The 23,258-nt window shown below is 38.5% G+C and overlaps 1 protein-coding gene across 4 annotated transcripts in view; it reads right to left on the minus strand.

The window, feature by feature from the left end:
• Window positions 1-23,258, minus strand: part of ARHGEF7 (Rho guanine nucleotide exchange factor 7) — a 123,848-nt gene that overhangs the window by 61,880 nt on the left and 38,710 nt on the right. For 3 of the 4 annotated variants that reach the window (XM_030446884.1, XM_030446910.1, XM_030446903.1), the window contains exons 3-5: window positions 11,095-11,179; window positions 7,151-7,281; window positions 4,547-4,748 (exon numbers count right to left, since the gene is read on the minus strand). In XM_030446884.1, the coding sequence (XP_030302744.1) occupies window positions 4,547-4,748; window positions 7,151-7,281; window positions 11,095-11,179 (418 nt within the window). Of the gene's footprint in view, window positions 1-4,546; window positions 4,749-7,150; window positions 7,282-11,094; window positions 11,180-12,892; window positions 12,973-23,258 lie in introns of all 4 variants that reach the window. The other variant, XM_030446895.1, reaches the window with a different exon arrangement.

The raw sequence follows: 23,258 nt of genomic DNA on the forward strand, positions 1-23,258 counted from the left end.
TATTATTTAAAAAGAACTGTTTAACATCTGACTGTAGCTAAGCATGCACATCCCATTCTGAAGAATCCCTTTTCATGACAAGGGAACTCTCAAAACTAAGCTGCCATATTTTACAGAAAGACAAGGTGCAGTGTAAGAGACAAGACCCCACTTTTACCTTCATTCCTCCCTATTTAGTTTTATGCAATAAAAAAACACTCAGAAAGGCCACACTGTCAAAATATCTAACATGATTGCACAGTATCAATCTTTTACCCTTTGTTGTGTATAACAGTACAGCAGGATGAAAATAAAGTCCTCTCATTTCAGAGTACATTCTGACTAGCGATGAAAGAACACTAAAAAGGCAAGCAGTTACAGGGTTTAAAAAGTGAAATGAGAACATGTACAGAGAAAATAAACAAGAGAGAAACTACAGTCTTTTTGATTCTTACAGTGTAGGTACATACCTGAGAAGAAACAGTTTTTTTTTTTTCTTCTGTTTAAGTTTTATCCTAAGTATCACAATTTCAAAACAAATGCTCCTTTCCCCTTGGGTCGGGAAGGTGGGGAGGAAAGAAAGCCCCCACTCTGAAGCAAAACAGAAACAATTTTCCATCTCAACCAAATTTATTTCCCACAAAACAGTCTTTTCTCCAATCTAAGAACACTAAACATTGTGCTTTGCCCAATAATCTCAGTATCTGTCCTACAACCATTCATAAATCACCTCCCACTAATCATTCTGACACAGCTAAGCAAACAAGTTACGATGTAGTAAACATGGGCACTGCTTTCTGATGTTTCAGCTACTCTGAGATACCTTATCATGTAACGTGCTTGGCTTCTGCAATACATCATGTAGTGTACTTTCCTTAAAAATCTTGAAGAAAGCAACATGGATAAAGGCAGTTCCCATTACTAAGCAGCTCTTCCTTCCTTGCCTTGAGTATCTAACTTCAGAGCAACTGTACCAACTAAGATTACAAATACAGAGTAATCTGACATCAGAGAATTTTAACTTAGACCAAAAATCCCTCTACCTAGTTCCAAGCAACTTGCCAAATAAGATATCAACAAAAAGGATTACACACAATGCTGTGTTACACATGTACACATGTGTACAAAATGTACAGAATTTCTAACTAGTTGCAGTATTTTCAGTCACATATGAGAAAAGACCAAAGGGTGGAGACATACTGTTGATGCCAGGACATTTTACAGACTCTTGAAAACTGCTTAGACATCCAGGATGAACATTTTGTTCATAAAGAGACCTTAATCAAAAGCAAATATTTCAACAATCTTATTCTGATCTTTTTAAAATCAATTCATTATAATACTGACAGAAAACACATTTTGAATTTGAGCTTGCAAAACAGCAAATTCCACTGACTCCTTTTAAAATACAACAGGGAATAAAAAGGACTTTAGTGTTTTAAACGCATGCTCAAACACAAAGGCTGTAGGATGAAATTAAAACATTTCTGAACTTGTAAAATCTTAACGTGAGGCATATTTAAGTTGCCACGAAGTCAAGAAAAATGGACAGTGAAAGACTATCAAAACCCAAGAAATGTCAACCAATGAAGGCTAGCAAAAGAGGAAAGGCTCAAAAGCACAACAGACTGCCAAGCCCCAAGCCACACACAACCTAGATCAAACTTGCCACGAATACCCAGAGTCATCCATGAACTTCACAGCATTGTGGTAAATGGCTTTACATTCCCATTTCAGCAGAAACAGTGGAACAAAGGAAGTTGTGACAGGACCTCGGGACACTGTGACAATGCACTTCAGTACATAAGGGAGAAGGAAAGTCTTCCTCTAGCACCTTCAGCAGTACTCACAAAACAGATATCGATTCAGAATAGCAATGTTAGTAACAAATTCCATGGAAACAACCAAGAAAAGCAGCAAAATGAGACGTTCAACTATGAAAAATTCAGTAAACTTCAAACTATGGGTAAAAAGAGGATTCCCATTAGTGACAAAGTAAAGGGGAAAGGCTCAGAACAACAAATCCTTAAAAAATCAGGGGCATCTCAAAGGAAGAATAGAAGTTGCCACTTGATATGATCAAGTATCAAAGCAGCAAAATTAACTGAAAAAAAAGAGTCAGGTCACCCGCTGAACTACAACTAACATGGTTATTAGGGCAGGAGAAACAAAACATTCTATAGCACACAGATATAAAGGGCAAAAGCTGCTCTGCCCCTCAACAGGGAAAGAGAGTTACTTAGAGCTATCAAAAAGGTCTTAATATGTCATGTTTCCTTCAACCACCCACACATCCTCATTATAAAAAGGTCAACTTCAGACAATTCAAACACACACCTACAAAGGCAGAAAAGCAGTTTGAAACTAGTAGTTTGATAAATTAAACAGCACCTGCTCTGCTGATTTGGCAGTAAGAAAACTAGCCACATCCATGTTTAAAACCACATAGCACAACTGAAGTTACATAAAATACTGGAAAAGGCTAGAGACAATCACTGTCTTTAAAAAGACCAGAGAAAGCTAGAGAGTTACAGGTTACCCATTTTAACTTTGTAATCATCAGTAAAAGCAGAGAAAACAAAAGCAACAAACTGAGCATCCTGAGAAAAAGTGCAGGCATGTATTCCCTCTGGTATGAGCATCTGAGCACATGAGAGCACATCAAGAATGCAAGAAGTGTCACAGAATCCAGAAGGACCAAGCCCTTGTAGCAGAGGGCAAAGTAGAGCTTAGCAGAATTTTTTTCTAATGGTCAGAAGTTAAACCAGGGACTGGATGCAGTTCATTTCAGCCCCCAAGAATTGTACAGGGTTGCAAGGAGTTGCAAGAGTCAAACTGAACCTGGTACCACCCTAGGCCCCACAGCTTTGTGACCTGTTACCTCACCCAATCAAAATATGCTTTAAAAAAATAAATTAAAAAAAAACAAGAACTATCTCAACTTAATCTGCTGGCAACTTTTGGTTCTTGTATGTTCACTCTTAAAAGCTACTTCCATTCTGGAGCCTGACTGCTAACCCAGGTTCCAGTGTCAGGAGTCAGAGATGAAAACTGGTGAAATACAAACAAGATCTCTGTGGCTATGTTTTAAACAAATAACAGGACAAAATCATCAACATGGCTGAAAGAGAATGCTACAACACTTACAGACAAGAAAAAACAGGCTTCAGGAATTGTTTTTTTGGGGATAAGCCACATTTGAGAGGTGTCTGAAGAACATTAAAGATGAGTCTTACAGTTTGACTATGTTTACAAGGATCTAGTTGAAAATAACAAAGTATCCAATCTAAGACTCCAGCATTCAAAAAAAAACCAGACTGCAGATAGCAAATCAAGAAAGAAAATAAGAGGATGCAACTGGAAGAGAAAGAGTAAGTTGAAAAATACATTTTAACCTCACAACTTAAGTTTGCTATCATGCTTCTGTATGACTGCCTAAAAAAACCAAAAAACCCAAAACTTATACAAATAATTTTAGCATGGCTCAGAAGATGTGCATTTTGATTGGAGCCATGACAAAGGAAACAGTGGTAAAGCCTCTCAGAGTGTCCCTGAGTAATTTTGTCCTACCAGGTTTATCTCCAGTCTCTGAAAGAAAGCAAGCAGGGACAGAAGAGATAAAATAAAAATAAAATAAAAATAAAATAAAAATAAAATAAAAATAAAATAAAAATAAAATAAAAATAAAATAAAAATAAAATAAAAATAAAATAAAAAATAAAATAAAAAATAAAATAAAAAATAAAATAAAAAATAAAATAAAAAATAAAATAAAAAATAAAATAAAAATAATTAAGAGAGTAAATAAAAAATAAAAATAATTTAAAAAACACCCAGACAAAACAAACCGACATCACCCCATGTCAAGGTGGATTAAAAAGCAATGCTAGAGCTGAGATGTGTTAAGAAAATGATGTTTAGAGAAGGCAGTTAAACTGTATCAAGTTCAAAATAAAACTTCAGTGTAGAAAGTGAAGAAAAAGTGTGTAAAGAAAGAGTGGAAGGCACATGAACAATGAAGAAAGAAAAATCACAACTACATTATCTTCCAAAGTCTCTCACATTTAAGAAGAATCAGGGATTCTTCTTGTTTCTTTGTATCCAAGCAATGGGACATGCTTAAGAGATTTTTTACTATAGTTTTTTGTTGGGTTAGGGAAGGCTAGTTTGGTTTTGTCTGAAGAGATTTGAAGGAAATCACTCACTATTTCAACCCAAAGCACCAATTCAAAGTATGCCAGCACCAGAGCCAAAATCCAGCATTCTAGGAAGGAATTCATACTGAGGAAGTCAAAGAACCCAACTGTGAGAGACAGAGAAGCAAACAGTACAGGGGAGCTTTATGCATGTTTACTGTTAACTCAAACATCCCAGAGGACTTAAAAATAGGACTTAAATAGCAAACTGAGGTGGTGGAGTATGAGTTCCTGAGCATTAGTGATTGCAGTGAATGAAGTTCAGTAAATACTGTCAAGCTTAAATAGCATTACCATTTATGAGTCAGCCAACTATCAAGCTCTACCTAAAGCAAGAACTTGTGCAAAATACACTCTGCTCCAAAACTCACCGTTTGATTTTATTTCTCGTACATAGTTACTTGGAAACCATCCTGTTTTGCCATTTAGAGTTCCTTCCCACCAGCCTCCTTCTTCAACTCTTGTAACATGAATAATATCTCCTTTTGAAAAAGAAAGTTCATCTTCATTTGTCTGTTGAAAATTGTATTTTGCTCTCACCACCAACTGATGGTTGCTGTTATCTGTCATGTCCTAGTGAGAAGACAAAGAACAAATCATGTCAGACATTTAAACAACTCCATGAACAAGACAGATATAACTATAAAATAGAAATAGACTCTCCTCCACAAACAACACTACCCACAAGTCTTTATTCTAAACATTTTTAAGGGATGATTTACCATTTACCATTTCTGATGTTTTTAATCCATGTTTTTTTTATTGGTCCAGTGAGCATAGTCTTATTACAGACCCTTCAAATCAGAACAGGGAAATAGAACTAAAACAAGAATAATCCTTGCTTAAAAAGAAAAAAAAATCAAATTACATTTTCTAGATGTAGCATCAATTGAAACTGCCTTTGGCAACAACAAAGAAACAACAGCTTTACATTAGAGGTTTTTTCTAAAATTTTCTGAGCTGGGAAGAGGGCAGAACTGAAATGAGATTAATGTAAGGCTGGATGCAAGTGAAAAGGTTGCAGTGTAAAACTTTTTCCCCTCTATCAGAGCAGGTTGGAAAGTTTCACACCTGATTGTGCAAGTCTCTGTGGCCAGCCAATGGAGAAGGACAGTGATCTTCCACAAAACCTGAGAAACAGTTATGCAATTTACCTTGAATTCATACTCCTAAATAATTTGCCCCAAGGTTTGCAAAGCTAAGCTGTAGCCTGTCAGACTTGCAATAAATATATTTATATGCTTATCTCCTACCACAGATGTGAAGATTACTGCTGTAGTGTAACAGCTAAACACTAATAGCTACTTAAAGTCCTTCGAATTAATCATGATCAAATTCACAATTTCATTCTTTGATGTCAGTTTTGAATACACATGAATACAATCATTTCTTTAGAGTTAGGACAAACTTCTTATGCTACAAAATGTAAGTTTGGGCAGCTTTAAATAATCCTAATACAATCCACTGCACCGGAACTGAGAGAACAGGAATATAAATCACGTCTGTCTCTATCATAAGTATGAATCAATACCTGCTTAACTAAAAAAAAACAACTCAGCAAGAAAATTACTGTGTAAACAATCCTGGTCAGCTCTCCAGGTAGCAAAAAAGATGCACTGTGTAATGTCACTGGGATCACAACATGTCAGCTTAATTGATACCCACTGCAATGTTATTGCATCACAATTTAACAACCGAAGCTTTAGTGGCTGAGAAACTAGGAAAATGAGGGCATACACAACTTTGATAACATGCAGAATGTCTTAAGATATTGTAAGTCAAGGTTCAACAGCTAGATTGACAAATTTTCAAACAAGTGCCTCTTAGTCCTCTGCTTGTATATATGGTGTGTTTTCATCCACTTTGACTACTCAACAAGAGAAAAAGGTTTGCCTTAGTATACAGCAAAAAGCTAAAAAATAAGCAGCAAAATCACATGGTGACATCAACTACAGTCCCTTTACTCTGCCAGGATGGCTCTCCAGTGGAGGAAGCTGAGTACAAAACTGGTGAGAACAGTTCCAAACTGATCACCTACAGCAGCAAAACCAAAGAATGTCCTCAGTTTGGCCACTGGCTCTCTTTCCCTCTTCCTTGTACTTCTCTTCCTCTTTGCAACTTTCTGTAGAGCTGCTTTAAACTGATAGAACAGTTTAAATCCTTCAGTGATCCAGCTAGCAGCTATTCCACGAACAGCTGCATCAGCAAAAACAAGTGGGTGGTGAACAGCAGTGTGGGAGCTAGAATTAGTGGCCTAGGGCAAGAACATGCAGGGGGCTCTGCTACCATGGAAAACACATCAAACCACACCTAAGAAAGCTTAAGCAGAGCACTTTGTTTAAAGCTTCAAACAGCAATCATCCAGTAATTCTAAAAAAGCCTCCTTCATGCATGGAAAAAGCAATTTACTGAAGGGATTTTGAATCCTCCTTGCAAACATTTTAGCCAGTAGAAACTTTTATCTGTTAGTTTCAATACAGTACTGCACCCTGATTTCAGCTGTATTGTAAAACAAACTGCTCAAACGGCTTGGTCACCTGAAGGCTACTTGAAGGATTCACCTTGAAACATAATAGGAAACAGACTATCTAACAATACTACCCATATTAGAAGTGGCACCTTTACTGAGGTTTAAGTATCTTTCAATCATCATCCTCTAAGTTGCAGACAATGCAATTTTCACTGTTGAAAAAGCAAATCCTTACACTGAAAAGGAATAAATTCAGGACTATACTGCATACACAGACAGCATGGAATGGTAACTAAGAAATACTCAGAAATTCACAGAAAGCTGCATGTACTTTGGAACATCGTAAGAAAAGCTGCAAAAAAAGAGAGCATCACAGGCTTGAAATACCGAGGTGAAAAAGAATAAACAGTTAGTTACATTACTAGATTAATATTTACTTAAAATCTTGTCAAAAGAAAAAAAAATTTATCACACCACAGCATGTTTCATTTCTTCTAGAACTTACCAGACTCCGATACTGTCCCTGAAAGAGTTTTGAAGTTCTACTGTGTAAAGACTGGGATCCCAGAGAATCGAAAGATTTTATCCGATGAGATGAGGGACGTGCACATACAGAGTCACTGCCCAGCCCTATGTCTGTAGGAGGGGGAGAAGGGGTGGAAGAGTAAATATTAGAATTTGAGAAATCTGCATATAATGTCAGGTTACTTCTTTAAAAGTAGGATGCTTAAAACAGATTCAGTGTATCTGTAGCTGCTTGATAATTTAAGATTTTAAAAAATTACAGCAGTCAGTGATCTGAAATCCTGAGACACCGGCAGTTTCTTCCCCACACAGACAGGAAAACAATTTGAGCTGTTTAAAGCAGAAGAGTTGGGGCTGTATTTCTCCATTCCTACTCACTACCAGCCTGTTTAAAGGTAATTAACCAGCATCATTTTAGCTAGTGGCCAAGAATTTCAAATGCATAAAACTTGCTTGAAGTCAAGCCAGCCACATCTGTTTCTTCGCTCTTTCCCGCACCATCCCATCTCCTTCTCAATTAAAACATTCCTTCCACTGTCTTTTTTTCCCCGTGTTCCTTTGTCTCATCCCTTTTTTTTTGCCAACTAAGCTATTTCTTCTCCTTCAGAGGGAGGAGGAGGAACAGGAGGAATAGAAAGGAAGAAAACTGCTTGCTTAAAAAACACCCTTCAAACGTCTCCTCCTCTTCACTTGTCTCTGCCCTGAGAAGCACACCCATCTGCAAGAAGCCAGCCCAAAGGGCAGTGTTGGGTGGTGTCACTCACCAGGGTGCTGCTGGGGTCCCTGTGGGCTGGGAGCCATCAAGGTGGTAGCAGGGCAGGGTTCAACACACCACCCTGACCAGGAGTGGGGTAGCTATGGCATCAGGGGCAGCCCAGGCATTGGGCAGCTCCCTGGGAATTCTCAGCTCATCTTAACTGGAAAGACCTTTCAACTTCAGCACAGAATCTAACAACAGCTGAGATGGAGCAAGAGAGAAAGGGTTTGAGACTGACAACAAGCACAGAAGTGTTGTTGATATAGGATGCTCCAAGTCTGCAGTGACTGAATGGAAAAAAGCCTCTCAGGTGCATATTTTTAAAGTGAGCCACTGCTACCCTTCAAAAATCCTTTGAAGAAAAACAACCTAGAAATATACACTCCTCTGTGAAATAGTGCAACATTATAACTGTTTATATGAAGCTGCGTATTTTCTATGGATAGTATCATCACAAATTGAACTTATAAAATATCTAACACCTTGTGAACCCGTTTTCCTAAAAGCATTTAAAGACTACTGCATTTGGATAAACACCAGTGAATTACAGTTCATTACAGAAGGGACATACAACTGTTTTCAGTCTGCCAGGAAAGAAACAGGACTAGATCATGTGCTTTGTTTGCAAATCACAACTTCACAGCTAATTCTAATGCTCCCAAAAATTTAGAGTTGCTGTAGCCATCAGTAACTAACAGAATCTAAGGATTAAAAGTAACCTGAAACATTTTCCTGTCCAGTTTGATTTGTTCTCTAACTGCAGCCAGCTAGAAGAACAGACACCACCAAATCCACCATCATACCTTGACAGTCCATCCAAAAAAACAAGGTCACAGAACCAGAGAATGTCAGGAGTTGGAAGAGCCCTCTGGAGACCCTCTAGTCCACACACACCCTGCCACAGCAGGTTCACCTGGAGCAAGAGGCACAGGGTGGCATCCAGGAGGGTTCTGAATGTTCCCAGAGACTCCACCACCTCCCTGGACAGCCTCTGCCACCCTCAAAGTAACCAAGTTCCTCTTCATGTCTTACACTTCAGGTTGACTCCTGACAGCATGTTCCAGCCTCTGGGCAACCCTAGAACACACCACCTGGGATTTGTTTAACTGTGGCCTAATTCTCATAATTTTGTATTTCACAACAGCAGAGCTAATATGCCAACAGAAGAGCACCTTCTGAGGCTTGAATTAGAAACTCCCCATATTTGAGCTGTAAAAGAGGATAATTATTACAAACAAACCACACACGAATTGCAAGTATTTTTACCAATAATATCTGAGTATTTTGAAATCAATTTGAACTTTTGACAGACTTAGAAAGCTTGCAGGGTTCCATTACCCTTTCCATTAAAATACCATATAAACATGTTTAATTAATTTCTCAGTGGGATTATTGTCAGAAAAAAAATTCAACTCTACCACTAAAAATTCAAGAGTCTTAAATGGCAACAGTATGTGCATGTTTGCCAAATTAGTATTTGTCAGTTTTCTCAGAAAGTTTTCTCCCCTCCAACCAAAAGATTTCCAGGGTTAGTAATGCTCTTTCTTCTTCTCTACCACTATCTCAACTTCCCCACACTAGCTCCTTTCTCCTAATCTGTCTACAAGCAGCAACTGGTACCTTGATTCCAGCTCTCACAAAGCTGAGAATTCAATGGATTGTACATCCACAGCAGTCTTTCATCAGTCATGGTGCTTATTACTCACACTCCTTCCACTGCAGAAAGGCACATCTCAGAAGAACCTGTGTATACCTGAAATCCTTGCTGACTCTGCTGTAGATCTAAAAGCCATCCTTCAATACTTGAGTAGGGAGATAAGAGTCTAAAATGCCTTTTATGCAGTCACCCAATTAAACAAAACTGTTTGGAAGAACAGTTGCCTGGGAAGATTTATGCATCTCTGCTTGCTCCTAGGAATGAGGCAACAGCACAGTTTGCATGTGGTTTTGATTTTTGGTTTCCCTACCACCACCCCCAATGAAAGGAATCAGCCTGGGTCCTTTCTGTCTGAGCCAGCAGCAATTCTGGGGTTTTGATGTGGGTATTAATCCACTGATGTCTGGACCAAACAGCTGCACTTTTTCTCCTCTTAAAGTCAGCTATGGTCAGTGTACAGCAGTTTTAAAGATGTACTGAATGGTCTACACATGCCATTGAGATGAAAGTCAGTATCTTCAACTAGTGTACATGGCTTCAAATATGTCAATGGTATTACCCCATGTTTACGCATTAGAACGCAGATTTCTTTTTTTTAACCTCACTCCTTAAGGGGTGTTTCCTGATGCAAGAAAAAAGACAGAAAAAAATCTGTTGTTATGGACCAGAGAAGTACTACAGAAGCAACAAGATACTTATCATATTACCATTAAACAAAGTAACACTGACTTTTCTATCACTTTCTTTTTCCTCCTCACATGAAAACTGACAAGCATTGTCTGTTTTTAAATAATCTCTCTCACACCAGACTCTAGCCTGAACTTGTTACTGACAGTGCAGAGCACCCCCATAGAGCAGCAAGCAGTCAAAAAAAGGGCCACTGCTGTTAACGTTTCTTCATTATCCTTGGGTCCAGTTGGTATCATTTAGTACAGCTTCATCCTACCATGAAGCACAGATATACCTCAATTATGTACTATTACTGCTGCTCTCTCCCTCCCACCAAAGAAGTTGAGGTGGGTGGCTTGTGACTTCTCACTGCTACTTAAATGAAACATGCATGGTTTACAGGACCAAAGATGATTGGCTCTCCTTTTGTTACTGTCAAGAAAAAATGGTGCTGAGGAATGGAGAGTAGGGAGAAAGTGACAAAACCTTCACAAAAATGTTCAAACATGGGAATGACAGAGCTTAGCAAAAGCCAACTTTAGTGTTTCAAACAGGAGGAAAAAAAAACAACAATGGAAAAAACCCAGACCCTTTTTCTAAGAGTTCCTGCCAACTAAAAGGCTCAGCCTTAGCTCCACTGCAAAGCTTCTTTGTTCAGCGAAGGCAACTAGAGAAATCAGAGAATTCACTGTCAAAGTCTTAACAACATGGAATACAACAAAAACTCTGAAATGCTACATTTGTTGGTTTTATCACAAGTACAGCAACAGTCATAAAATAACATTTATGTGAACTGAAGGCAATCTGAAACAAACATCAAGACAGAGCAGAGCCTACTTACCTGCAGTCACCTTATTTAAAGCCACGAGAGAGCTGAGAACTTTGCTGAAATTCTGTCCCTGATACAGGTCATTTGCATCAAAAGTCTGAAACCAGAAGAACATGCAATAAGTTGTACAAACAAACCTTTAAACTAAGCATTTCTATGCTATCATGCAAAACATGGCTGCAGAAGCTATTGCCTGACCAAGGTACAGTCTTTCAGGGTCTGTTACAGACCAGTAAAGCCATGGGAGTTGGTTTTGGTTTTGTTGGGTTGTTGTGTTTTTTGTTGGTTTTTTTTTTGGGAGGGGGAGTGTTGGGTTTTCTTTTATTTGGGTTTTTTGGGGTTTTGTTTTTTTTTTAGTTTGTTGTGCTTTTTTAGTTTTTTGGTTTGTTTTTTTAGGGAAAAATTTAAAACCCCACAAATAATTTTTAGATAGGAAGAGAATATAGAAACAGCTGCATTTGAGAAAAACAGAATAATATACAAGCTAAAATATCAAGTGTCATATAAATTACAGGGAAGCTGAACAAAAACAATTATCAGAAGAAAGAAGCTCTCCTCAGACATCTCAGCCAAAAAAGATACTAGACACCATTACTCTTGGCATGCTCTTTCTGAAGCAACTCAAAGGCACTGTAACTGATTATTCCTAAAGTACTTTTTAAATTACTACAAATACATTAAAAAACACTACACCACAATACATGGCATCTCATTACAAGACACAGAGCAAAGCAGCATTCCTGATAATCAATGAATTTTACAGGAGTGAAATAGTCAGATAGGTTAGATGGAGAATGAGGTTTGGGAAGGGATAAAAGCTGAGGGTTATTTGTATTTTTTAACTGTGGGAAAGGGATCCAAGCCTCAAACTATCTCATCGAAAACACTCCAGTAACTTACAACTACTGGGTGATGACATTAAACATCTGGATTTTCAGGGGGAAAGAAGGAGATTAAAAAAAAAAAAAAGAAAAAAAAAGAGACCCATAATATTTGCCTGAGGTAATGGAAACACTCATCCAAAGTCTCATGAAAACAGCTCTTGCAATAGATTCTGCATAGGTTGAAAGGCATCACAGTATTCCCTTGCTCAAGACTAGAACGAGGATAATAATAGATAGCTATTACTGTTGTTTCAACTGATTTAAGAAACAAAGAGATTTGGTTTCCTGCAGTGTAGCAGTTTTTAATCTAAAAAGTCAACAAAACCCTGTTTATTTTCTTAATAACAGACCCATCCCACAGGCATAATCAAAAAATCTGTACCACAGAAAGCAGCCTTCGGAGGCAAGAGATGAAAAATCTGTATTTCCACAGGAGAGGAGAGAAAGGGACAAGGAAACCAAAGGACCTAAGAGATGTGAAAATTTTCATGAAAGCTACCCAAACCACAGAAGGAGTTGCTATACCAGTTTTGATACGTTATGTGATACACTGACAAAGGTAAAGCAGATTTAGAAGCATTTAATCCCATTAGAAACATTTAATCGCAATTTTGTTCCACAAGAGAAGAAACCTCCCAAAGCATGCAGTATTTGAGGTACTTGGATATTTAACATGTACATTTCCCCCCCCCCCTCTCAGACTAGAGCTCATCTCGGGCCCCAGTGAGAAGCTCTACCTTGGCTATACAGGTGCTGACATCCCTCAAGCTCAGGTAGTGTGAATGCAGCTCAGGAGAGCAATGCCACAAAACAGATGCAGAATCAAGCAGTCAAACACTAATATACTCCAAGATGTTAATACTTTAAGTTAAATAACTATTTCATCAAGTTTCACTGGGCTACAGATAATGTAAAGACTACTCTACTTGAAGCTGTAAGGAGAGCAGCCAGGGATCTCTTGTGAACTTGGCAGTCTTCTCCTCAAACATGAGGAAGTATTCAAAGACTGTGTGCACAGAAAAGACATTAAACAAATAAGAGAATCCAGTTTGATAGAAAAAATAGATATGTGAAGTTTTATTAATAATGTAATAAATAGAGCAGAGAAAATACACCAGTAAGGTGACAGCAGAATACATTAAACCTGGCTTAAATGCAAACACTATCAGCCTAATCACTGCTCAAATTGGGAGGCAGAGGGGAAATTAAGCTAAGGAACACGAAATATAGGAATATAAACAGGAATATAAAATTTTGATCACTAGCTATATGTTTACTGTGGTAGTTTTAAACAGGAAATCTAAAAGTATGAACAAAATCATCAAATGACGACCCTGGACCTTAAAAAGAAGAAATACAATATACACAGTCACTTGGGTGGACACCAGAACTGGATCAGAAAAGCACTAGGGAGAGGGAGGGAGAGATAGAACCATTTCAAAAAGGAATGTTTAAGAAAAGGTTATAAGCTACAGATTAAACTTACAAAAAAAATTTTAAAATCCTAAATCCATTTTAAGCTCACCTTCATTCTGGATTCTGACAGAGCCAAGAGCTCCCCACAGTCAGGCTAACCACCAAACAACAGGATGCAAAGAAGCCTTGTTTCCTGAGACTATAGGGATACCACGAATGATTTGATTGGCTCATCCCAACACATATAGTGCCATAAAAAGGGCTGTATCCAGGACACACATCCAGTCTGCTGCTTCACAGGAAACACCACAATGGGAGGATACGAGAAACATTTGCTTCCTTGTGATTTTACACAGAGCAATTCTGACAGGAAGCCACCCTCAGCACACTCGTGGCCAGTATGCTTATCAGTACCATTTGATGAAGGGGCAGTGCAACGTGACATCCTCCAGAGGGATTTTCTCTCAACATAACAGATGTTAAACTAACCTAGAGACATAAAAACTGAGGGGGAAAGCTCAGGTGCTCTACAGTTTTGAGGCTAATTTTTTATGAACTCAACTACTTCATTATATTAAAAAAAAAAAAATGAACACCAAAACCAACCAAAAAACCCACAAACACACACTCAACACCCAAAACCAACCAAAAAAACCACAAACACACACTCAACACCACAAGCCCTCACAAAATAAAAAATCCACTACCATACCAAATACTCACATCCTTCTACTGTCTTAGTTGAGGTTTACTTATTTCACAAGATACATGAAAATTCCAAGGCTGAATTGAGATCCCAGTATCAAGCAAAGACATTTTTATATTGTACACTATTGCCACATTTCAAAGTGTGCAGGTTAAATTATCATTTATACTACTAGCATAACCTACTTCCTAAATAATGTCAGAAGTACAAAGTGAATTTGGACTTGTACATGTTCACAACAGCTCCTGAAAACCTAAAAATGCAAACCTTAGGAGGATACTACCTTGGAAATACTGAAATTTGTCTTTTAAACATTGTGACAGGCATATATAGATGAAGAGATGATAAGCAAGGAAAAACTTCCAATACACCTTTGCTTTCCAGGCAAAAAATTCTGCAGACTCCCACCTATGATGTAGTTTACTCTCTTGTTGATCCAACCCTTTCCTTCATCCAAGACAGTTAGAAAAAAACATGAGTCAGGATGAAAGTATAAAACCATCAAAAATCACATCAGCTGAGGACCTAGCCAAGCCAAATCTTTGGAAGAAACTATTTAAATAAACCAGCTTTGTTTTTAAATTCCATAGAACTGACCCCATGCAGTTACATATTATGTAAGAATTAATGTAAAAATCCACCTATTAAATACAGACCAAAATTGTATTAGAAGCCTCACTGGGAACACTTCACAATTTCTAAGTAATTAGCGCAGAATCAATGAACTTCAAACATAGCAGGCTCATCCCTGAATGCCTCTAACATCTTTCTCACTTTCGTTGTCTCCTGGATTTCAGGCACATACTGGACCCTGTGGGCAGGCCAGACCAAACTGCTGAACAGCAAGGAGTCTTATGGGATCTATAGCACTCAGGGGTATGTTGGTCCTTCTGGGCACAGGACACTTACTGCAAAATCCTGATGACTGCATATACCACAGGAACTGGCTTCCCTTTCCACACTGCCCCAAAATAAAAGCCTGGCTTTCAGTAACTATGCTTCCATTTTTTGCCCCTAGGTTTTCAGTAGGCTGCAAACTGTATTGCTAACAACTTAATGTCTTCTTCCAGGCCATTAATAAGCTGCTAAATAACATGGTTGACTACCAATGCCAGCAAACCCCCCACACACCTTGCAACCAGTCTATATTTGCAATTATATTAAAACCTATTAGCCATTTTTTAAATTCATTTCATGACACATTGATTTTTCCATCACTGACATTTATTAAACACCAAATTGTCTTAGAGATACATTTTATGCACAGACTGGTTGTTCAACTCCCAAATCCATCTTCTCATTTTAAAATAAGGCTGACTTCTGTGTACATGCTTTTAAACTCTATCACATTCAAAATGGCCATAGTGATATATTCAGGTAATTTTAAGTCACCTAAAACACTAACTCTCAGTAGATAGAGACTTTTGTTCAAAAGGCATTTATGAACTAATAGCAGTAAGGAAATAAAACTAACACAGCAATGCTCAGCCCTCATATCCCCCCCAACAACCAGTATCTACTGAAATCAGAAAAACTGAGGAATTAGTGACAGGAAAAAGAAATAAACTAAGGTTGAGAATTTACCTTGCAAAAGCAGACTAAGGCATACAGAAAGCCTGCAGCAGTGTTCTTTTCTTCCAATTACTTTCAAGACCTCAGGTATCCTTTATGCTATTATATTCCCCCCTTCCAGCCTATTAAATTAGAAACCAGTTATATCCTGATAAGGCAAGTCTACAACTGGAGACAAGGGGGGAAAAAAAAAAACAAAAAAAAATCAGGGGTGGTTTAGCCAGGCTTTCAGACACACACTTTTTCTTCAGATATCTCCTGCTAATATTAGCTTGCTTGTATCCTTAAACCCCCCGAGCCTAAATATGTCTCTATCTAACAGCCATATTAACAAAAGTTCATATACTAGTTAAGTGCAAAACAGATTTTTCCTTCATAAATATTTCCTTGCTAGAGCAGCATCTTGAATATATATATATATAGGTATAGTATTCCCAGTGTATTTTAACATCTGAAGCATCTGTTTGACAAAAATTAGATGACAGCTTTCTTTACAGCACTGCACCATACACTGCAGCAGCTGAGGAGCTGACTTAAGGAGCAGCCCAGACATCTGTGCAGCAGAGATAGGAACGCATCCTCACCAGCCAGCCCCAAAACAAGCTGTAACCCCTAAGCTGTGTGGAGTAAACCAGCAGGACACTTTTAGCTCAGCTTGCTGGCCTCAGGCCCCTAGTGCAAAAGATTACGAGAGCATTGGCTCACTCACCCAGAGGAAATGAAAGGAAATGAGCAAGGTGGCTTGGCAAAGCACAGCATGACCAGGTACAACATGTCACTCCACCTGTTCCTAGTGGACAGGCTGCAGCACTGCTGGCCTCATGAGCATGAATAAACAAGTGGTAGGAGATAAAATAAAAAGGCAACTCACAATTAGAAACACAGCAACCTTCTTGGAAAGAGGAAAAAAACCCACACACACAGAAAACCCACACCTAAGAACTTCCAACACCTCAATTCATCTCGGCCCCAGATGTTTCAAACCCCAGAGCATCTGGCAAGGAGAAGCCACGGAGGCCACCCACGGTCCACCTACCCCTGATGACACCCAGTACACCCAAGCTGGAAGAAAGATCCCGTAGGTAAGCCTATATGCAAAGCACAAATTTCTTCATTTATCCTCAGGTTAGGTCAGCTCTCAGTGATGCTGAGTCTCGTTCAGCAATTATGCAGCAGCTGTTCCTTGAGCTGTGAATTATCATCTGAAAGCTACGGCAGTAAAAGGAGAGATAAGAAAAGCAGGGAACTATGACAACTGAGAGAGGAAGGGAAAAGGGTGGGAAGAAGTGGAGACGATTACAAGTGTTCTAGAAATCTCTATGCACCATAATGTTGCTAAATCTAGTATGCACAGTACAAGGGAGAGTTAAAAAAAAATTGGTTTCAAAAATTAAAGAGACAAGAGGAGAAGTTTGAAAATAACTGGGAGAACAGATAAGCAGTGCAGGATTTCTGTGTGATTTGGTAACAATTCACAAGAGAAATTAAAACTCAGTGGTAAAGAACATATAAAACTTGAGATATGGAATAAGTTTACTTCTCAGACAGAACTGTTCCTCAAAAGTAAAATCTTAATCATTCTAAAAATCACCATATCACCTAGAAAGCTTGCTTTTATTACTGCACCTACTAATATATTTAAGACTTAACGTTATCTACAAAAGCATACACAACCAGCAATAAAAATGTATATGGAAGTGCATGTATCCAAATAAATATTTATGCTAATCAGGAGAGGATAAAGGTAAAAAAGAAAAAAAATTTGTTTTAGTGTACCTAAAAAAGCTTTCTAGCTCCAAAAATTGTGCTCAAGCCCACTGCAAAGTACTAATCATTCTGCAGAGCATTAATTTCAAATGCTAAGCATTAGTTTCAAATGCTACTTAAATTTTACCTCAGCCACAGCTTCAAAGTCAACATCTATACACTGCGAGAACTAAGCATATACAATTCATTTTTTACTAACCCCAGAAAAAAATGGGACGAAAAAAATCTGCACAATGAAATACTAAGTTCCTTTTTTGGACATGAACTGTACAATTTCTGAAGCTTTCCAAATCTGTCTGATTTTAGAAAGTAACACAGCAAGTTATCCTCAAATGAATTCTTTACTAAGAAAGACACAGAATTTAGTATCTCTACATAAACTTCTAGTAGTAGCAAACAAAGATTAAATTTAAAAAGGGGTTAACACTGCCTATACTTTTATAACCACGTAAGAAAACATAAGGCTGTCACAAATTTCTTCCTGCCCAGCAAAACAATAACTCATCTCTCACATATTCATTCTAAGTCACTTCCAATTCCTTTGTAGGCTCTGAATCTTATACATAACACCACACAGTAATAATCTTAGCTGCCACTGAAAAAAAGACATTCAGTGGTGTGTGTGAATATATACACATATATGTGTGTATATATACACACATATATGTGTATATATATATTCAAACACATCACTGATTGTCCTTTATGTATATATATATATATAATTTAGTTTTATGGCTTAAGGAAGTTCACACTCCTGGACCTAGATGCCAAATAAAAGTTGTTGTAATGAAACTACTAGAGAAAATTTGATTGGGACACAAGTTGAGATGCCTCAGTACTTGCCAGTGCAACAGGTTACACTTGTTTAGCTGAAACAAAGCAATTGCATTCCAGTACCATACCAGTACATTCCAGTACCAAAAAAAAGAGAGAGGCACCCCAATGGAAAACTCATCTAGAAACATACTGCAAGGAAGACTCAGCCCAGTAAAATTCACCTCTCATTCTGATATACAAAGATAAGAATCATGTAAACTACGCTCCTAATATAAATCAGAAATACAGCTAGGGAAATCCAGGCCAAAATGCATGGGGATTATTATGCATAGAGTACAAAAACACACAGGACCAAGGAAAAAAAACCAAAAAACACCACCATGAAATACACACTTGGAGATAAACACAGAAGAGCTCTGCTATGAAGAATAAGCACTTTGTGATACAAATGGTAAAAATTCAGTTTTGTCTTGTAAGTGCAGAAACAGTAATACACTGCCAGTATACCTGATAAACAAGGACATATTAAACAAAGTCACATGTTCTAGGAAAAAAACCACAAGAAACAGGTGAAGGATATCCTACTAACATTTCTTTCTAGAAATAAGAACTGAAAACACCAGTTTGTCCTTCTCCCAAGAGTCCAATTCCTAAGAATGAAAGAACCAACATTTGAACGAGGAATAAATTTGACCCAAGTACTTCACTTGTCTTGAAAGCACAATAATGTCCACCTGCCTTGATGATGGGCTTGCTGTACCAGGTAACAATGACCCATTCAGATGACCCCAGAATAGATGCTCCGTAAAGTACAAATTACATTAATTTCCTAAATTTGCTGATGAGTTACACTTAGACTTCTGTGCTCTACTAACCCAGGTTACTGTACCATAACAGTAACCTAGTCAAACCTCAAATACGTGCACTGACAGAACTCCTTCAACAAGAAACCAACAAAAAGTTTCTCAAGTGTCACTAAGTATTTTTCTTCCTGAAAGCGAGTGTCATCTGCCCCTATAACAAAAAGAACCACATACTTCTGGTGCTTATCAGCACAGTTATTATAAAAAATTGCAATGTGTCAGCAACCTTCTGCTAAAAGGGCTGCTGCTTTCGTAGCATTTCTGTTAGACACCAGATGACAAACTCATTCAGCAGCAGCAGGTGTGAGTGGATTAGAAGCCTCAAAGGTCACAGGGACTCAGTACAGTGCAACAACTTAAAAGGCTGGCCCAAATTTTAGAAAGAAAAGCAAACTAGCAACAGCAAAATCCACGTAACTAACAGGAGACTTTCCCAGAAGAAACAGGGTCCAAAAGAAAAGCCACTTTAGGCCCCACATCACCCTCCCCTCCCCCCAAGAACAATGCTTAAAATCTCATGCAGAATTGTGCCTCAGAGTAGATGCTTACACTTCATGGAATCAGTTTCTTCTTGTATGAACAGTTCATTAAAATCAATGTAGCAGGAGAGAGCCTGTGAAGTCAGTTGTGTTTTTTTTTCCTAAGAGACAGAAGCTGGTAATTAGTTTCAATTAGTCTGTTAATAACTTGCAATTACAAAAAAAGAAAAAAAAAAGGCAGATTTTGGTCTTAAAAAAATCAGCTGTAGCTGACCAGTATCAACTGGTCACCTTTGCAAGACTATAATCACCCTTAGGTGTGAACAACTGCAAGTCATGGGAGTGGCTGGTCACTGGGTAGCTGCAATTTTTTTTTCTTTTTTCAAATCATAGTAATAAATCATGGGTTTGGAAAATTACTCCATCCCACAGCTTCTACTACTTCAGATGCTGTTCAGCACCCATCCTTCCACCAAACTCATCCAGCAGCACAGAGAACAGAAGCCTTCTCAAGTTTTAGAGGATGTGGTCTGAAAACTAGGTAAGGTTCATAGGCAGATAATCAACTCCTCCTCCATAATGTTATAAACAGATGTTATATTTCCAAGCAACTTTACTACATTGGAATCTGCAAACTGTTTCCCATCTTAAAGTATAAACATACATCCTGGCTCCACCATTTTCATACATCTACAATTTCTTCCTGATTTTTCCTTTTTCCCCATAATAAATTAGAAAGAAACAAGTTAAGAAAAAGTCTTAACAAAACAATTACGTAAAAAAATTACTCTACATAAACACCAGACCAACATTTGATGCTAAGTGAAAGCATTGAGAACACCAGATCACAGTCATGGCAGAAAGCAAAATGACAGGGCAGTAACACTGATAGTCACTTAAGACTATCCAGTCTGCCCTGCCTGGCTAGAGTCTGAAAGCAGAAAATATTTAGAACCAAATAATCTCCATGCGAGTTTTTAAAACTGCTGTTTGCCAAATGCTTAACTCAGTAGTGACACACACAATTTTTTTAAGGCTCAGAATAGTACAGTTCCTAAGGCAGAGCGAGTTGACATGTCCAGGAAACTTGCAACGAGGCTTCAAGCATGAGGGAGATGTCTCCCTTTTAAATACCTGAATTTTAGATTTATTTTCTAAACTAAACAAGTACACATTACCTGAACTGTGACCATCTGCATACTCTTACCTAAAAACACAGGAAGGATGGCTTGCCATAAGTGATTTCAAATGCCTTCTGTCTAGATAAATGTTGTGCCAACATTTCTCAATTTATTCCTGAAGTATGGGCTTAGTTTCAAAAGCCACACTGTATGAAGGTGTGGATATAATGAAGCAAAAAGCTTAATTTACATCATAAAAAACTGGGGGGAGAAGAGTAGAAAAACAAATTTCTGTGGGTCCAAAACAGCTAGTGTTACCTTCAATACCCCTCTCTATTTGTGAAACAGGGAAAATAGTAACCAAATACCAGTTTAAGTCACTACCATCAAATCAAAGTATCACAAACACATAGTAAGATCACCAAGACAGATTTTTTTGCTTTGAAAGAGCAGTATTCATAAAAATAGACACACCCAGAGCGTGTCAGAGAAGAAGAGCTGGAGGTGGGGGAAAGGAGTCATCTTACTGCAAAAGATTTTGTACAACATGAGGTTAGCATCTGTCCTCTTAAAATAGCCTGCTGGCTGTTTTACTACACTACCACGTGCCCTAACCACAACTTAAATGCTATCACATGCTCACGTTTCATCTGGAACAAATGCATACAGCCAAGTGATCAGATGATGCACAGATTCAGCATCAATGGAGGACAAACTACAGACAAAGCAGAAGCCACAAAAGCAGCCCCACTGACCTCAAACACACTGTTTCACTTACTGCTTATGAGCATGCTCAGGAGTCTCATTTTGGTGTGGACACATACTTTTTAAAAATAAACATATTAACAGAAGAAACAGGAAAATGCTTGTAACATTAAATATGTTTTAGTAGCTGAAGGAGAAAGACCAAAGTGGAATTGATTATTTTGAGATTTCTGGCATGGGTCAGAATTTGACCAAGCATGATTAGACAGCTGAGGTAAAAAGTGGGAGAGGGAAAAAAAATAAACTTAGAAATGCAAGGAAGAAAAAAAACCAAAATAAAAGTAGAACATTACATCCTTCTGGTAACACTGGTAACAAGGCATTTATCAGAAATCTCCACTGCTTCCTGAATATACTTTGGAAAACGCAAAAAAAAGAAGAATAAAGGCTTAATCAATTTCCATATAGACTGCTGAAGCTTTCATTTAGAATCACCAACTGGAAAAAAAGTGCTTCCCAAGTAGTTGGCAGAAATGCACAAGCCCCCAAAACTGCATGCACACCTCCTGAGCTACAGCATCTCCCAAGGGAGCCCTTTTGAATTCATAGCTTACCATTTTCATTTCAACCAGTACAAATATTCTTAAAAAGGAGCCAAGGGCTGGACTTCTTTCTCTCTCCAAGGCACCTGCAATAATGGGATCCAGCACCCTCCACCATTTATAAAACCCATTTTGAAAGAGCAGGCACTGGATTTTATCGAGGAGGTAGGGACCAGCCTCATCACCACCTGCTCTGGTGACAGCCTCTCCTGTCAAGACCACCCTGGCAGAGCAGCTGGAGAGCCCAGCATCTTTGGGCAAGGAAAACAGAAAACCAAAGCCAACTCAATGCAGCAGCCTCCAACTTCACAACATTCAATGCTGCCAGGCCAGCAGCCAAGTCATCCCTGGGAAGGGGAAGGGTGAGGCAGACAGGCACCCACGGGCCAGACACGCGGCACAGGTCAAGGTACACTTTGTGTGATTCTACACCATTCCTGCACAGAATCTGCAAGCCCACAAAGGGCAAGCTTTCAGTAGGAATATCACCCACACTCCCTTCTCCCACATCACCTCATACTCCTTTCACTCAGGGGATCGCTAATCCCTACAGCAATCTCCTTCTGGCAGCTGAACTGGCAGAAAGTTAATAAAGGAAGAATCAAGAGAATCACAGAACAGTGGGGGTTGGAAGGCACCTCTGGGGATCAGAGTCCAACTCCCCTGCCACTGCAGGGCCACCTAGGGCAGGTCACACAGAAACACATCCAGACAAGCCTTGGAAGTCCCTAGAGAAGACAACTCTACAACCTCTCTGGGCAGCCAATTCCCGTGCTTTGTCACCATTTTAGTAAGAAGTTTTTCCTCGTATTGGGATGTAACTTCCAGTGTTCCACTTTGTGCCTGTTGCCACTCAGCCTACCACAGGGCAGCACTAAAGAGAGACCTCTTGCTTGACACCCATCCTTCAGATATTTGTAAATATTAATTAGACCCCTCAATCTTCTCCAGACTAAACAGCTCCAGGTGTCTCAGCCTTTCCTCATAAAGCAGGTGTTCCAGTCCCTTGCTCACTCTCTTAAGAAGCAGGAAGTTTCTTGGAAAGTTCATGAGATAAACCAGCTCAGTAATAGACAAGATTAGCACCTGAGCCAATGTCTGGGAGAGAAAGGCCTTGGGTTGTCAAGGCACCTGAGGTCCCCAAAAACATAATTTAGATATTTTCCAACAGGGCACAAAACCAAAAAAATGTTCCCCACCCCAGCCATCCAGCATTATGCTTTGTTCATAAATAGCTTCCTATAAGAAATTCAAATTTGTAAGGTATGAGAATATCTAAAA

Source organism: Calypte anna, chromosome 1 (genome assembly GCF_003957555.1).
Source record: "Calypte anna isolate BGI_N300 chromosome 1, bCalAnn1_v1.p, whole genome shotgun sequence".
NCBI classification, from domain to species: domain Eukaryota; kingdom Metazoa; phylum Chordata; class Aves; order Apodiformes; family Trochilidae; genus Calypte; species Calypte anna.